Source organism: Apus apus, chromosome Z, assembly GCF_020740795.1.
Source record: "Apus apus isolate bApuApu2 chromosome Z, bApuApu2.pri.cur, whole genome shotgun sequence".
NCBI classification, from domain to species: domain Eukaryota; kingdom Metazoa; phylum Chordata; class Aves; order Apodiformes; family Apodidae; genus Apus; species Apus apus.
Genome location: NC_067312.1, coordinates 24,263,405 through 24,281,306, shown reverse-complemented (window position 1 = coordinate 24,281,306; position 17,902 = coordinate 24,263,405). Strand labels below are relative to the sequence as shown.

General features: G+C 46.4%; 1 protein-coding gene across 2 annotated transcripts in view; it reads left to right on the top strand.

Annotated features, from left to right (window-relative positions):
* The first annotated feature begins 9,717 nt into the window (after positions 1-9,717).
* Positions 9,718-17,902, top strand: part of THBS4 (thrombospondin 4) — a 36,806-nt gene continuing 28,621 nt past the window's right edge. The window contains exons 1-2 of one of the 2 annotated variants that reach the window (XM_051643328.1): positions 9,718-9,805; positions 14,011-14,214. In XM_051643328.1, coding sequence (XP_051499288.1) covers positions 9,718-9,805; positions 14,011-14,214 — 292 coding nt within the window. Of the gene's footprint in view, positions 9,806-14,010; positions 14,215-17,902 lie in introns of those variants that run through there. The other variant, XM_051643329.1, reaches the window with a different exon arrangement.

Here is a 17,902-nt window from a genome sequence, read left to right as displayed (position 1 = left end):
AACTTAAGGCTCTTCTTAAGGCAGCTAGCTGCAAGAAGGTTTAGGAGGTAAATAGGAGAGTAAAGTTTCTTCGCGTTGCCTTAGGGCCCAATTACTCTCTGTGTCGTGGTGGTGGAGTCCTGAGCAAAGATAGAAAAGCAGGCAATCTGCGTCTTCCCTCCCCCATCCAAAAGCCCTTAGGGAACTTTTTCCTCTTGGTTGCCTGAGTGGAATTCCTACTAGTGGACAGGGGAAGTAAATCTCCACCGAGAATGGAGATCTGCCTTGACTTGAACAAATGGTGCTTCAATTTGTGTATTTGAAAAAGTGAAATTTCTTCTCAAGCCTCAGTTTGAAACCTTATGTTAGACATATTTTTTATGAAAAAGTGGCAGGATCTAACCCAGAAGTGTCAACATAAATATGAAAGCATGTGGTTTAGAGCTCAAATTTCACTTGCATTATATATTTTAATTACCCATGAATCGTGATTTTTAGTAATCCATATCATTTCATAAAAACAGTGAGTCTCCTGATGTATATTAGAAGCAAAATATGGAAGCTGAATTAAGCAGCAGGGATTTCTTTCTACTTCCTCTGCCCCATTACTTGGAATTTGTACAAGTCATGGAAACTAAAGCAAAATCGACAATGTTGGCAGCTTCTCTGTATTACGTATGCTTAGAATTTTACTGATTTATGTAAAGTAAGCAGGACAAATATTTTAATGGTTGGGGTTTACTTGCTGATCCTGTATAAAAAATTAGTCATACATTTCTGTAAGAAACTTCCTTACAAAATGTTATTTGTTTTTATGAAGGCTTCTTGAAAACATAATATCAAATAATCACTTTTTTTTTTACACTTATCCAAGATACCAACCTCCAAAAAGGTAAGCTGGAGTTTGTACTTTAGAGAATACAAAAGAGTGAAAAGGCAGTATCTAACATTTCATTGTTTTTATTGAAATGACAGTTAGAAGGTCACATAGTCCCTCCCAGACAGCAGATAAACATTGTACCTTTTGAAAATCCCTTAGAGGAGGTGCTTGAGCACAAAATCCCCTTTGATCTGTAACATACAGTGCCCTCTATGTGTACTGGCTAAGGTAATCTAAATATGGGCTTAAGATTTCTGTTTCTATACGTGGTGAACTGGTTCCTTTCTGTTATACTATATAGTGCAGTATGCTTTGCTTGCCAGGCAGAGTTTGCATTCATGGTCAATAACCACAAGAATAAGCAGATGTAGAACAAGAACAGAATATGGCCCTCACAAATCTGATGCTAATGAATATATAATGCTATAAACAAGATCCTCCCATAGGTTTGATCAGCATCAGAGCTAGAGACTCCTGTCTAGTTAAATCAGCAGTGAAAAATGGGAAGTTAAAATTATTTAATACATATTTTTTGACAGAGAAGGGAAATTTTCAAGAAAAAAATTCATATGTTTTGACAAACTCAAATGAATTACATAAGAAATGGTTGCAAATAATTGATGGTTTTCCCTTAGGTGAAATAAAAATTTTACTATCCTTTTATCCCCTTTTTTTTTTGCCTGCTGTAGTCAGACAAATTCAATACTGAAACGTGATAGTTTTGCAGACCTTCATGATGCTTTGTGTCAGGCATTTAAGCCTATGTTTTCAAAGAATACTCTGTGGTGATGAAGGGCTTCTACTTAATAGACGGTAGAGCAACATCAGTGCTGCTCTAGGTCCATGTATTAGGCATCTGCATTGTCTCCATCCATGAGGCTGGGGATGAATTCTGGACTAAGACTTCATTCTACGGAGCTTGTAGCACTGCATGGCCCTCCTTCCTGTATTCCACATCCTTGCCTCCTGCTCTGTCCACTTTCAGCCTCCCTCTTTATCCCAGCTCCATAGCCCTCTGCACCTGCTGCTGTTTCTCGCACTCCGCTGTACAGCTCTCTTGCCAGCCTGCTGACACCACCGCGTCATCCTGTCACTCCCATTGCAGGGGCAAGGAAGGTGGGAGTGAAGCCGAGGTGTTTCTTGTTGTGTGGAGACATGTGGAAGCGCAGAGAGGCGAGAAGGAGGAATAGCACTGTGCTGGGACACAATGAGTACGGGGGAGCACCCTCCAGCCTGGCAATGGGCAAAGGAAGGAGTTAGCAACTAAAAGAGCGTGTCAACCCTGCTACACGAATAAGCTAAGCAGTAGGGTGTGTTCTAAGGTATATACCACGAGGGAAGGGCAACTGAAGGGCAGCTGAAGGCATTTGTCCATCGCACTGCGCCGGCAGTGGAGAGGAGCCCGGTGCCGCTCTGCGTGGTGGCGGCGCCGCTCGGGCAGACCTTGCCCCAGCCCCGCAGCCCCAGCCCCGCAGCCCCAGCCCCGCAGCCCCGCAGCCCCAGCTCCGCAGCCCCAGCCCCGCAGCCCCAGCCCCGCAGCCCCGCAGCCCCAGCCCCGCAGCTCTAGCCCCGCAGCCCCAGCCCCGCAGCCCCAGCCTCGCAGCCCTAGCCCCGCAGCTCTCGCCGCGCAGCCCCAGCCCCGCAGCCCTAGCCCCGCAGCCCTAGCCCCGCAGCTCTAGCCCCGCAGCCCCAGCCCCGCAGCCCTAGCCCCGCAGCTCTAGCCGCGCAGCCCCAGCCCTGCAGCCCCGCAGCCCCAGCCCTCCCTCGCCTCGCACACCACCAGCCCCCAGGGGCTGTTCTCGGCGGTGCTCCTTGGCTGTACACGCCAAGCCTGAGGTGAATGAACATTAATCAGCGCTACTTCCCTCAGTTAACGTAAAATTTCCCCCCTATTGTTGCCCTTTTTTTTATGATGTAAATAGTGTCAGACAGCTCCAGCCATTCCAACTGCGTGCTGGGTAGCAAGCTGCGAGGGGGTCAGCCACGGTTTCCTGCGTTTCTTCTAATGTGTCAGCGCCTGTCTGCAGGGCTGAAGCACTGAGAGGTGCAGGACAAAGAGGGCTGGCGGTGCAGCGGGTTGGGAAGCACACAGCTGTGCTGTCAGCTGCTGAGTGGAAGGAGTGCCTTACAGCTCTTCCCTGCCATGGGGTCCCCCTTTCCTTTGCGAGCAGAAAGCATGAGATGTGGGGGTGGCCTGCCTGATGGGTGATTTCACATGGGCATGGTAGAAACTGTTTGCACAGATGCTTAGCCCCAGATGGATGCTCGTTTCCTTGCTCCCTTTCTCCTGTGCTTTCTTAGCATCAGGAATGCAGAGACTAGAATTTCATGGAGTATCACAGAATCATAGAATGGTTTGGGTTGGAAGGGACCTTAAAGATCATCTGGATCAAGACCCCTGCCCATGCAGGGACACCTCCCACTAGATCAGGTTGCTCAGAGCCCCATCTAACCTAGCCTTGAACACTTCCAGGGACTGGGGCTTCCACAACATCCCTGGACAACCTGTTCCAGTGTCTCACCATCCTTACACTGAAATTTTCTTCCTAATGTCTAACCTAAATGTCTCCTCTTCCAGTTTTGATCCATTACCCCTTGTCCTCTCACTACAAGTGGTAAAAAGCCCCTTCACAGCTTTCCTGTAGGCCCCCTTCAGATACTGGAAGGCTACTAGAAGTTCTTCCTGAAGCCTTCTCTTACCCAGGCTGAACAATCCCAACTCCCTCAGCATGTCTCCATAGCAGAGGTGCTCCAGCCCTCTCATCATCTCCATGGCCCTCCTCTGGACTCACTGCAGCAGCCCCATGTCTTTCATGTGTCAGGGACTCCATAACTGGACACAGCACTGCGGGTCAGGTCTCACCAGCGTGGAGTAGAGGGGCAGAATCCCCTTCCTCGACCTGCTGGCTGCTTTGCTGGTGATCCAGCCCAGGACACAGCTGGCTTTCTGGGCTGCAAGCACACATTGCCAGCTCATGTTGATCTTCTCATCAAGCAACATTCCCAAACCCTTTACTTCAGGGCTGTTCGCTGTCCATTCTCCACTCAGTCTGTATTTGTGCTTGGGATTGCCCCAACCCAGGTGCAGGACCTTGCTCTTGGCAGTGTTGAACTTAATGAGTTTACACAGGCCCCCCCTCCAGTCTGTCAAGGTCCATCTGGATGGCCTCCCTTCTCTCCAGCATGCTGACCACACCACAGTTTGGGGTCATCAGCAAATTTCCTGAGGGTGCATTCCGTTCCACTGTCACCAACAAAGATGCTAAACAGCACCTGTCCCAGTACCCACCTCTGAGGAACACACCACTCGTCACTGATCTCCACTTGGACATCAAATCATTGACCAGTATTCTCTGGATGGGACCATCCAACCAGTTCCTTATCCACCACAACACTCCACCCATGAAACCAAACCTCCCCAGTGCAGAGAGGGGGATGTTGTGGGGCACCGTGTCAAAGGCCTTATGGAAGTCCAGAGAGATGACATCTGGCCTCTGCCATAAAGAGGGGGTAAATGAGACACAGTGTAAATACAATACACCTAAATCTTGCCAGGCTGGGTGTGTGGTAAAAATGCAGGCAGAAAGAGGCAGACAGCTCCCACACACTTGCTCTGGATACTCTGAGTGGTACCTTTCCTGCTAAAGATGATCTAAAACCAAAAAGATAGAGCTTATTGTCCTAAGGACCTATAAAGGATGAATATGACCTCATGAGATGAGCAAATGTTCCTTGAAAAGTACAATCCTATCAAAGAGAAAGTAAAAGCCAGTGAAGCCTGTCTTGTCCCACCAAATGCTTAGGAAGAGGTCTGAGTTGCCTTTCTCCCAACTAAATGTCATCACAGTGAAAAGAGTCCTCTTGGAGGTGGCAGCTGGAGATTGCAGTAGTGGGAGGGCAGCACCCTGACTTGGTAGGGGGGTGACACAAGGATTTGCTCAGTGCATCCTCAGGGTGGTGGAGGAAGCACAGCAGGTTTTCCATCAGCTGCTCCTGTGTGCAGGTCCACTTCAGCTCCACATGGGTGCAGGAGGCTCTTGCCAGCATCTCCTCTGTGGTGCCCAGCTCCAGGAGGAAGGCATGCCCATGGAGGTGCTGCAGGGGCACAAGCAGGTGCTAGAAAGCATCACCCTCATGGGGGTGCCAACCTCTGAAGGCTCTCCCCCCCTTCATGGCTGGCTGCAGCAACAGGAAGAAACAATTTGCTGAGAGCACTGGGAAGACACAGTGGACGTTGTCCACCTGATCCTCCATCACCTGGCTTCTGTAGACCAGCTTCTACACTGGCCACTGGGTGATGCACTTGCAGGAGCACTTGAAGGGCAGCACCAACAAAGATGTTAAACAGCATCTATCCCAATATTTACCCCTGAGGAACTCCACTCATCACTGATCTCCACTTGGACATCAAGCCCTTGACCACTACTCTCTGGATGTGGTCATCCAGCCATTTCCTTATCCACTGAGTCATCCATCTGTCAAGTTCCTCAATTCAGAGACAAAGGTGTTGTACAGGACAGCATCAAATGCTTTGCACAAGTCCAGGCAGATGACATCAGTTGCTTTTCCCTTGTTCACCACTGCTGTAGCCCTATCACAGAAGACCACCAGATTTGTCAGGCACAATTTGCCCTTAGCAAAGCCATGTCGGCTGCTACTAATCACCTCCTTGTTTTCCATGTGCCTTAGCAGAGTTTCCAGGAGGATCTCCTCCATGATCTTGCCGGGCACAGAAGTGAGACTGACTGGCCTGTCATTCCCCAGGTCTTCTTTCTTTCCCTTTGTAAAAATGGTGGTGATGATTCCCCTTTTCCAGTCACTGTACTGGCATGACTTCTCAGATATGATGGATATGGGCGTAGCAACTTCATCTGCCAATTCCCGTAGGACCTCTGGATGTACTTCGTCAGGTCCACGGACTTGTGGACCTCCAGATTCCTTAGAATCTGTTCTGACCCTGCTGTGGGTGGTTCTTCATTCTCCTAGTCCCTGCCTTTGCCTTCTGTGCCTTGGTCAGTTTGGCTTGAGCATCTGCTGGATAAGACCGAGGCAAAAAATAATTAAGTGCTTCAGCCTTCTCCATATCTCACGTAAGCAGGTGTCCCATCTCCTTCTGGAGAGGACCCACATTTCCCTTAGTCTTTCCTTTTATCACTACATACGTGTAGAAGCTTTTCTTGTTGCCCCTAATGTCCCAGGCCAGACAGCATTCCCTCAGGGCTTTTGCTTGTCTAACCTGATCCTTGGCTCCTCGGATAATTTCTCTCTGTTGCTCCCAGGCTACCTCTCCTTGCTTCCACCCCCTGTAGTCTTCCTTTTAGTGTTTGAGTATGCCTAGGAACTCCTTCTTCACCCATGTAGGCCTCCTGGTGGTTTTGCCTCACTTCCTTTTTGTTGGAACACATCACTCCTCATCTTGGAGAAGTTTCCTGAGCCCCTCTTACTCTGCAGAGCTTTATGCCATGTCCTCTACTAAGCAGGTCCCTGAAGAGGCCAACATCTACTCTCCTGAAGTCCAGGGCAGCAAGCTTGCTGTGCACCCTCCTCACTGCCCTGAGGATTTTGAACTCCACCATTTAATGGTCACTGCAGCCAAGGCTGTCCTTGGGCTCCACAATCCCCACAAGCCCCTCCTTGTTGGTGGGAACAAGGTCCAGTATAGTACCTAGCTGGCTCAGGCCAAGATCTGCCTCAAGGGTTTTTCTGGGGGAGCTAAGAGGGCTGCGCTGCTTGCATGGGAGCACAGTGGGCACCTGCTGTCCCCCCTTCCCTGAATGAGTTCAGTCCCCATGTAACCAGCACCACTCCTGATGCTGGTGTGCCCTGGAGAAGCAGCTGCCTCCAAGCTACCTTCTCACCCCTGGATGGGGTCAAAAAAGCAAAATCTCACCAGCAGAGAGCAAGGGAAGGACAGCAGAAGGGCCACCCCAGGGCATGCCCTTGGCCTGGCTGGCCCTTGTGAGCACTACTGGGCTCCTGCCTTCCTGCACACACACCATTCCCCTGTGGCACAGCTTCTGCATGAAAAATCCATCTGAAGTTGGGGAGGATGCTTTGAAAAACCTGGGCTGAGACAAGGTGCCGCAGCCTTGGTAGGGCTCCTGCTCCCAAATCTCCACAGATGCTTTCTTCAGCCTAACTAGTGATGCTGGGATGCAGCCCAACAAGCCCTTATGCTGCTTTTGCCTGGGGCATGGGGAGTATACTCCATGGGAAAGAATTTTCTCAGGCAATTCTGATTTGATGAAGTTTCCTTTGGAGAAAAATGTGGAACAGAAGCAGTCACTTCTCCTGAACAAAGCAAACCTGACTGAAGTTGTTTTGCAGGACTTCTGCAAGAAAGAAATCCTGCCACAGAGACATCCCATCCCCACCATCCTGTGCTGGGTGTCCCAGTTTGCCAGTGTGGAGAACTGTCCTCCACAGCCGGGCATTTCATCCTGCCCTTGTAGAAAGACAGGACATCTGTCCCTAAGGGCTGCTCTCAGAAATCAAGGCTTTCTAATGAGAAAGAGAAAACATCAAATCTGGCCAGGATCTCTGGGGGGAACAGAGTTGTTCAGAGAACAACTGCTCCCAACAGCAGCTCCTGATGCTCTCTTCATGCCAAAGCTAGCCTGAAAACTCAAAACTGAGCACGGGAAGACTAGGAAGAAGGAAACAAAACAAAAAAAAATGGGGGGAAGAAAAAAGAAAACAAAACACATCCTACTTACCACCAGCTTGACAAGTATGACTTCCAGCTCCTTCGCTGGTGGCATGGGCAGCGTGGGCTCCATGGTCTGCAGGGCAAGGCTGCTGCGGTTGTGGAGTCTGGACATGATCTTGGGGTGGTCGCTGCTGTGAAAGCAGCAGAAGATGCAGCCCTGACTGTTCCTCTTTGTTGGGGCCATGGCCAAAATCCTGTGCTTCCCTCCCTCCTAGGCACTAAATCTTGAAGGGAAGAGAGGAGGCTCGAGCAGCTGCCCTGCAGCTGTTGCAGGATGCTCTGCCTCAGTGGGAAAAAGACTCTACGTTCACTCTGTGTGTCCTCTGGTGTAAAACAGTTACCAGATATGCTAGAAGTTGACACTGTACTTCGATGTTGCAAAACACTCTGGAGCAGTTGGATCCAGACAGGGAAAAAAACAGATAACTGATAAAGAAAGAGCCAGTATTTTTATAAGATACAAGTAATTTCCTAAGACAGAAGGATCCCTGAGAAAGGAGAGGAGGTTTGGCTTAGCCATGGGTAATGGACAGTCAGTCACTTTATCCTATAAAGGCCCAGTCCCATTCTCCATCAGGGAGATCCTGACACACTTTCCTTGTGAGGTGTGTTTGATGCTGCCCTGCCAAGCAGGGACACCCCTCGAGCAGTGACTCCTCAGAGATAGCTACCCCGTGGTCATCAGGTAGTGCAAGTGGCATCATTCCCTATTTAATAATTAACCTGGCTTGAACTATTGCTTTAACATATTGCTTTAAAATATTGCTTCAGTTTCTAGTAAATGCCACTTAATAAGGAGCTGTTGATCACACGGTTGGCTTGATGTAGTAGAGATCCTGATTTATGTCCTTTAGCCAAATCACATTATTATTATAATTCATAATAAAATTTTGCTTTGTGTGTACATACACTCTGGTCATCCTAAACCCATACAGAACAGGAGTGCTGGTCCAGGGCAGGACCTCACACTGGACATTGAAGGATGGGGGAGCTCACCATCACCCCTCCAAAAACTTGGCTGTAGCATGTGATGCTGCTGCTTACCTGGGTATAAAGCACTCTAACAACACTTTTCTGGCTGACAGGGAGCTCAAATCCTTCTGGAATGTATGCTCCCTGCCTTGTGCCATGCCCAGGTGGAACTGCTTTAAAAATTGTCATAATTCTTCCTCTTAACAAACAGCTGGAGGAAATTGTGCAAGGAGCCAGTGGTTCTGCCACTCCAAGTAGGATGGGGTTTTTCATGGCTTGAGACTAGGCTTTAGCAGCATCCCAGCCACAGAAAAGGTCCTCAAATGCTCTCATGAGGTGTGGAGGACAGTCAGGTGTGCAGCAGGGGCTCAGCCTCTGTTTGCAGCGGAGGAGATAATTAAACAGCATTTTCAACTCACCAAGGCAATGGAATAATGACATCCTGGGGCACATGCATTACTGAAAACTGCTGTAGTTGAAAGCAGAAGGTTTTTTAAAACACTGCATTTGATTAAGTCATTAGGTTTGGGGATGTGTTAAAGACAGGCAACCTTTTTCAGTAGCCTCACTCTGGTCAGTTTGAGTAGATGATACATTCCTTCTTTTGCCAGTGCCTTCTAGAAACCCAATCTGCCCCAGTCTGCAATCTCCATGGCCCCTTCTAGCGACACTCTTCAGTCAGGAAAAGCAGATGAGTTAAATTCCCACCAAGACCAAGCCCACAGGCCGGAGCATCCCCATCCATTTTGAGTTCAGTGCCGTTAAAGACGGCACATTTTCCAGGGCTCCTCAAAGGGGAGGCTCCAGCCAGCATCCCGACAGGTGTCCATTTCCCTGGACCTCGTCAAGACTTTGTCCTCTGCCCGGGCTCAGACCGACGTGGGGCTCGGCCCCCGACACTTCGCTCTCTTCTGCCCCCCCCCCCCCCCGCCGCACGGCCATGCCCCGCCGCGGCCCCCGACGGCACGATCCGGCCCAGCCCTACCCCGCCGCGGCCCCCTCCCGCCCCGGGGGCCGGGGGAGCTCGGCCAATGGCCTGCCGCCTGCTGCCGTCCCTCCCCGGACCCGGGGCCTCCCCCGTTAAACGGCGGGCCCCGGAGCGGAGAGACACGCCGTCCTCCGCCTCCCTGCCCTGCCCGGCCCGGCACGGCACGGCCCGGCACGGCCCGCGGCCGCCATGGGGTGCGATCACGGCGCTGCCCTGCTGCTCCTGCCGCTCGCCCTGCAGCTCTGCCCGGGCCGCGCCGTCCCGCCGTCCCCCCGAGGTAAGGGCTTCGCCGCCCCGGCTTTAGCGAGGGCTCTTCCCCGTTTCACCGGAGATGGCTGAGGGGCTGCAGCCTCCCGCCTGCTCGCCGGGAGCTCTGTGCTGGCAGGGAAGGGAAGGGGCGGCTGAGGAGTCGGCGGCTCTGCAGGTGCGACGGCAGCCGGAGCTCTGGCTGGCAGCACGGCTGCCGCAGCCCGGCGGGGCTCCGGGACCGCCCGCCAGGCGCCCCGCCGCCCGGCCCCGGCCCCGAGGGCATCGTCCGCTGCGCTTGGCCCCTCCGAACTCGCGGTGGGAACCGGAGGAGGTGGCGGCTGAGCCGCTCCGTCAGCAAAATGGGGTCTGATTTTTATAGGGGTGCTAGTAGGTGCGTTGAGTATCCGAAGAGCCCTTTGCAGTTAAAAGTTCTTGTAAATGAGACATGAACGGCTAAGCTATTAAAACTCATTGGGAAACTTCATAAAGTGCATAGGAAAACAGGTACCTTCTATATCCAGCGTTACTCTGGTGATACTATGCATGTAGTAAGTCAGGAGCTGCTTTATTTTAGAGCATGTATACAGTGGTGAGTGCTATTGCTTTCCAGTAGCAGCCTGTGACTGGAACCAGCTCAGCTACTGAGTGCAGCAGTTAGTGTAACTTGGTGCTATGCCAGGAGCCTTAAAGCTGCTCCTGGTTCTCTCTGTAATTTTAACACCCTCGATTGTCTTATGAACAGATGTTTGACTTTTTAAGCGATTATTCCTTAGTTAAGTGAAACAGGTCTAAAAAAGAGCCAATCAGATTAATTCAGCTGTATTTCCAAAAGCTTTTATTAATGTGTTTATTAGTGTAAAAACATTTCAGAAAATTGTCATATTGAGAAGTAGAGCCTTGCCATATACTTAAAAAATGGAGGCAGATTTCCAGCTTGTCAGGAGCAGAGACCAGTGAAAGACCCCACTCTCAGCTTCAGGAATTTTCACTTTCTTACAGTCAGTCAGAAAACGCTGCAGTGGGGTTAGGGTTTCACTCCAGATGTCTAAACCGTAATTAATTATCCTGAAAAGTGCTGAACAGCAGCAGAACAATGTTTACATTTATGGTTATCATGGTTAGCTGCAGTGGAAACAGAACCCTAGAGGCTCTCGGAAAGCTGGTGTGACATGGCAGCAGAATTAAGGGGGGAAAAGGGTCTTTTATTTTGAGCTCCATCCTCTCCTGTGCCACTAATTTCATTCCTCCGTGTGTCCTCCTCTTGGGGCTCCCCATCATGTCTTTTTATGTCCTGTCTGAAGAGCTAGCCTCGATATTTTTGGGCAGGTCTCCAAACAGGGATTTGCTGCTGTGGCAAGGTGTCGCTGGTCCCTTATTAGCATTTGCATAGCAGGGTGAGCAGGTCCCTTCTAAGAACCACAGAAGGCAGGTGTGGGAGTGAATTCCTGGTCCGTCTCATGAGTGGGCTCAGTTTAGCCCAGTGGGTATGCACACTCATGCTCACAGGCATGTCCAAGTATTCACTTAAAGCTGCATGGATTGAAACCAGCTGCTTGTGCCTTTCAGCTTTGGCAGCCCATTTCTGAATGTTTGTTTTTAAATCTCACTTTCTAGGGAGAGCTACTAAAAGATAAGATTTTTCTAAAAATGAAATCTGAAATGCTTGTGAATCTTTTTTTCTTATTCATTCCAAAGAAGCAATTGTCTCTGTAAGGTCTAAGAGCTTTCTCTCTCCGCCAGCTCTACTGAGGATGTAAAATGAGTTTTCATAACTCCATTGCTCCTCTGCTAGCTGCTTTTGCTGGCATGCCTGTAATTTATGCTAAAGGATGGATCCAATGGATACTGGGTCTATATGCTGGGTGGTGAAGATATCCCAAGAGAGAGTTCAGAAACCGGGTGCAGAAGGATCTGGTCGAGACAATGTGCTTTATAGAACACAACTACCAAACTACTCTGAGCATTCATTTAAATATGCAAATCTCAAAATTTTCAATACGTGTTTTCGTTGCAGTAGATAGACATTTTTCAGTGTTTAGTCATTGCTTTTATAATATTTCTCCTGTATTTTTAAGTGTTTGACTCTTGCAGAGATTGATTAGTTTCACTGGATTGATGTAAAATCAGACAACAGATCTAGAAGGATTGGACAAAATGTATAGCTGTATCTTGTGCTGTCAAAACCTTAAGTTCTGTATTGTGGTGCTCCAGCTGAAAAGACATTACTGTATTGTATGAATTACTATTACCTGCAAAATGCTGTTGTACAGAGTACTGAGTTGTATATGAGTCTCTTGCTTAGGCAATTGCTTTGCTCTGTGTGCGCTAAATGTGATGAAACATTCAGCTCTTTGTCTGTGCTGCCTGGGTCACTGGTTTCAGAGGGAGCAGAGGTTGTCCTGGGATGCTGTAAATCTGAACTGAATGACAGAGAAGTGCTTTGATTAGGTCCATTTCAGGTATGTGTGTCTCAGCTGTTTGACAACAGTGTTACAAGTGCATGCAAATCAAGGGCCTGATGCTTTTTGTATTATGTTCTGAAGACTCTCAGTAATGGGATCCTTGGACCCAATATAAGCGTCAGCTTAAGTGACAATCTGTATTTCAATGGTTTCATGAGATGAAGGGAAAAATCTCTTCATTTTTCTTTTTTGGAAATGGCCATAGCATCTAGGTGAATGGATGCTGCAGAACAAAGCAGCACAAACCCAGGTTCTAATGTAAGGGAACAGTTTCTCACATGGCAGGTCTGTGTGCCAATGGGATTGTCCTCAGAGCACTCTTCAGTCTGCTGCTTGTTGTGTACAGAAGCACAGGATCAGTAGGGGGGCCCCATCACCTTAGTTAACAGTGACAGCTTGGAGGAGTTGGTGCTGCATAGGAAAGACTCATTTGCAACAGTCCACTGTTTATTTTGGCCTGGGAATCTAAAGTGAGTGGTACAACCACAGGCTTGAATCAAGGTAAGGAGTGATGTGCTGTCACGTCCCCTGGTGTTACGGCTCTTCTCCAGCGGCAGCTCTACAGTGTTGTGCTGATGGGGGAGAAAAGTATGGCCCAGCTGTGAAAGGCCTATGGGGTGGCAGTGGTATACAATGGCTAAATGTGCCTTTATATTTAAATAAAGCCTGTGCATACTAATTTATCATACTTACTGGAAGGATGTAAATATATATATACTGCTTTAATAGCAGTGGGTTGAAATTGGAAATTATCAAGAAACCTAGTAGAATAGTTAATTGAGTTTGGAGACATAAAGGATTTAGGAACACTGAGGAAAACTCCAGTTTGTTGTTTCAGTTCCATAAGCTGGGTAGCTAAAATATGTAGGAGTATAATGTTAGACTCTTTGCTGATGCATTGTGCAAAAATTAAAAAGAAAAATATGAAACAGCTTCACCATGCTTTCAGGGTTGTTTTTTTATTAGGCCTGTCTGCCTTTGTTATCTGTGCCAGAAGGGAAAGACGTGTCTTATTTATATAATGTATCTTCTGAGAAGTCAGTGAAGTGAGAAGGTGGTTATTAACATCATATTGCATACCTGGCTTTTTAGCATTGTAATTGGTGCCTTGAAATGCCATCAAAATGGTTCTTAGGATGAGTATACTGGAAATCTGTCTGAAAATGCTGATGCTGGATCCTCACTCTAAATGAAATGTGAATGCAAGCATCTGGATTTATGAAAGCAGAAATATGTAAAAAAGCTTTCTATTGAAGTGCATCCTCAGATGAGAAGAATTTGAGAGATCTACCTGAAACTATTGGAGTATCTCAATTGAAGACTAGATATTTCTATGTTAGTAGCTTATCAATAATTCCTTTTTTTAAAAAAGTTGCTAAAAAAACAGATGACCAATTGCAACAAAATCTGTATGAGATTTTGATAGAATCATATAATAGTTCAAAGATCATCTACACCTTTAAAGACCTTTAAGATCATCTAGTTCATCCCCCCTGCCATTGAAAGGGACAGTTTTCACTTGACCAGGTTGCTTAAGATGCCCCTTTCAGTGCTGGGGGGGTTGGACTAGATAATCTTTGAAGATAATAATCATACTGTTAATTTTTTTTTATTATTATTATTTATTTTAGGCAGGACAACTTGGGCTAATTTTAAAGTTACCATATGGAAGTAGCGAAGAGTGTACAATCTCTGATGCGTGGCTTCCTACTACCTACTTCTTTGGTCATTAATGTATTTAAATTGCTGTGGAACCTCACTTATTTTTCAGTGTTTGATCTTCTTCCGTATTCCAACAAGAGAGTGGTAACGAACTTCTTGCAACAAGCACTTGGCGATCCTGCGCTGAATGAAGTGTACTTCCTCTCAACATTCAAACTGCAGCCGAAGAGCACAGCCACCGTATTTGGCCTCTACTCATCAGCTGACAACAGCAAATATTTTGAATTTACTGTAATGGGACGGATGAATAAAGGTGAGTTGTTTGGAGTATGTAGGGGAGAATTAGGGTTGGATCCATAATTATTGGTGCATCGCAGAGAGATGTGGAAAACTGTGATTAAACTATGTGCTTGAGTCATTCCTGTTGCATGCTGTCACCACTTAGCCCAACCCCAAGATAAAAGTGTTGATTTCATCCCCACTCACTCTCCTCTTTCCTTTCTCTCACGGGATGCTGCTCTCTCTTGGCCAGGGGAAGCTGACCTTACCAACAGCTGGTATCTCCCCTCTGCCATGGCTTTTTCTCTGAGCAGTACTAAGAAAGGAGGAAAAAACGGACTATGGAGGAAGGATCAAATTATATATGTTTTTATTATTATTATTATTTTCTTCTTTTTCCCCTTGGGACAGAAACTGTTTCTTATTACTCAGGAATGTGAGGGACACACGCACATGCCACTTCATGCATATGAAAGGCCAGTTCTTGTTCTGCTGACCCTGGAGGTTAGATAAGACTATGCAAGACAAACATTCCTTGCACTTACAGGATCTTTTGGGTGAATTAAAGTGTTTGTCCTCCATTTATTGAAAGCAGTTAACCAGTAGTCAAAGTAGGAACTCCCACAGTCTTTTAGAAACTGAGATCTTTCATCCCTCTTTAAATCAGATCTAGGATATATTGCAATTTTAAGGTTTAGTGAAAAATCGATGAGTGATGTAAGTTATTGTTGCTCCATTGACTTCACTGTTAAAATAGTTTGCTGCTGCAGATGTTGTAAGCAGGCAGCTGAGTCCAATATATTGAGAAACTTTAGTGAGAAATTTCAGTTTATGTGTAGGGAAATTATTCTGTGTGTTGAAGAAAAGCACACCTTTTGCTTGGGAAATGTGGGGGAATGGGTTAGATAAAACATAGTTTTTATCAGGTCAGCCAGAATCCTTCTGAGGTCAGGGAATAAGAATTTTTGTGATACGTGTTTGTTCAGGGTTGGATAAAATGTGGTCAGACAGCCGTATTAGCAATTGTAATAAAATTCTTTTAACACTGACTTACCTAATAGCTGAATAAATGAAAGATCATAGATATGCCCTCTCTTCCTCTCACACCCACACAATTATGTGTGTAAATGTAATACATATATATAGGAGCGTGTATGTATACATACAATTTTGAATATATCAAACTCTTCTCTTGATTTTCAAGAATACCTGCATGCCTGATGGTTACTAATATACTTTAACTAGCAGACTTAAGAGTCTTTCTGGTGGAAAGTTACATGCCCTATTTTGCTTTTGTCCTCAGTGTGTTAGTGTTGTATTTGAAGTGTCTGTGACAGGAGGGTGGCATGCAGATAGGCAGCATGAAGAAACTTGTCCAAGTCAGTGATCAGTGTTGAGTAGATGGAAGACATCTGTAACCTACCTGTTTTAAAGGACTGATCAAACAGAGGCTTTTCACATCAGACCTTTTCCATGGAGGTCTCTTTGCCTCCTCATTCATTACTCTAATGCACCTTGTTTAAGGCATATGGCAGCATGTAGTAGGCAGTGTTTTCACATGTGATTTCTCTGGAAGTGTCAGATGTTCCTTATGACTACTTTGTACAGTAGGTTGAACTGCTTTTGTCAGGTGAGCTGGAAGTATGGCGTGTGGGGGCTGTTTGTGATCCTCTCAAGACTGGAGATCATCACTTAAGTGGTGAACCAACATTGGTGTTTTAACACTATACAGGATCTAAATACCCATGGTTTTGGAAGGGTGCACACATCTATGTGCTTCCTCTTCATGGTATTTCCACTTGTGCACCCAAATCTGATCTAAGTAGCCCAAAGCAGACCTTAGTTATCTTTCAAAGTGCCACCTTTGAAAGCTCTGTTCCAAATTGTTTGCTCATGTTCTGGTTTTATTGTGGTATGCCTGGTACAAAAATGTTCTTATCACCTAAATGTTTGTAAAACACAGGTCTCAGTTACTGAGTGACTTCTTGGCTTGTTTTGATTAGACCACTGTACTTTTCAGAGGCAAATAGCAGTGTGTTTATCCTTTTTAAAGAGTTCCTTTATGGATTGAACAGTAGTAAGTGCATAAAAGTGATATAACAACAATTCTGTGAAGCAGTTCCTATTTATGGGCAGGATTAGTAGTTTAATTGAAAATCTGATCCTTAAGCAGTGCAAGTGAGCCACTTACTCTAATAATAATCTTGCTGTAGAATATCTTAGCAGCAAACACATGATGCTGGGGCTTGGATGAGTTAAATCTCACAGAGGTGGAGGCTGTCATCCAGCAAAATCTCCCTTCAGAAGCCTACTCTAGTTTACCATAGGACATTTGGCTTTGGTTGAGGAAGGAACACTTGATTCCCCTTCCAAACCAAACTACTTCTTGTCCAGAACTATTCTGGCAGCATCCATTCTGGGCCCTGCCACCTGTTCCTCTTTCTTTCTCTAGCTTACTGCTGATTTTGGTCGCTCTGAATGCAGGACTCAGACGCAAAGACTTTGCTTTCAAATGACCAAGCATGCGTTAGTACTCACATAAGTAGAATGCCTGCAATGTACTCTGTCTTACCAGATCTCTGATTCTACCCAGAAATGCTACCTTCTAGCAAGTTACTGGTGACCTCATGCGCCTTTGCAGAACTCTTAGCTCTGGCAGTGTTTTGACATAGACAACAGTGGAAACATTCCTGATATTGATCACAGCTGCTGAGACTTTAGCACTAGTGTAGACTGTAAAGATGGAGACCTACTCTGCCCTATTCATGCTGGTATAAATCTGGATTCTTTTAATCATTAGACTGAGCAATTAGAAAAATTGTAAGGAACATGTACCCAGTAACTTGGATGGTCACCAATAAACAGACATCACAGTGTCAAAGAGAGTACAGTAGTAGTGGAGAGATGGAAGGATAATTTTGTTAAATGAACAGAAATGGGATGAGTTCAGTTGGTGTTATTAGGTCACTATATCTACAATTTGTAGTTGACCTCATGTTACTGTAGCTGTTTCTTCAAGGTGCTTGTGAGCTCTCACTTGGTGAAAAAGTAGCAGCCCTCTGAACTTCAAACAGATGTTCAAAAGAGCCAGCACTTAGCTGTTTAGGTGCCTGGCGTCAGTGCATCTTCTCAGTGCACTTAACTATTGTCATGAGGAAATAGGGGACATGCAGGCTGGTAGCCAGTGGGATCTTTGGAACAAGGTCTGTCCAATATTCTAGAGCAGCAGTGCAGCAGACTGCACTGTCTAGGTGCAGTCTGCTCATTGCTTCTGTAGATAGGCATTCAGAGTGAGAGGGAGATACTTTACAGAGAGATCTAGCTAGCTGGTCTAAGAGATTTAGCTTGCAGATCCTAGCTTACCAATCCAATTTCTTTAGGAGACATTTTTTCAATATTACACAGCATGTAAGAGTTTTTGTTTGTCAGTTGTTGTGGTTTTTGATGGTGTATTTTACTTTAAAAAATGGTATTTTGTTGTGTGAATTATCAGGTAGGTCATTCACTAAGCCTTGCAAAAGAGCTGTGTTGTTTGGGTTTTTTTAACTTACTGTTTGTTAAAAAGAAGTGCAGGTTATTGGCTTGGAATTGTGCTTCCTTTGGTTTCTTTAATGGTGCATTTGGATACAGTGTCAGGTGGCTTATCAGAATGCAATATGTATCCCTGAAACTGATCTTTCTCATTGCACATTTCTGCTACAGACTTTTTTCTAGGTCTATCC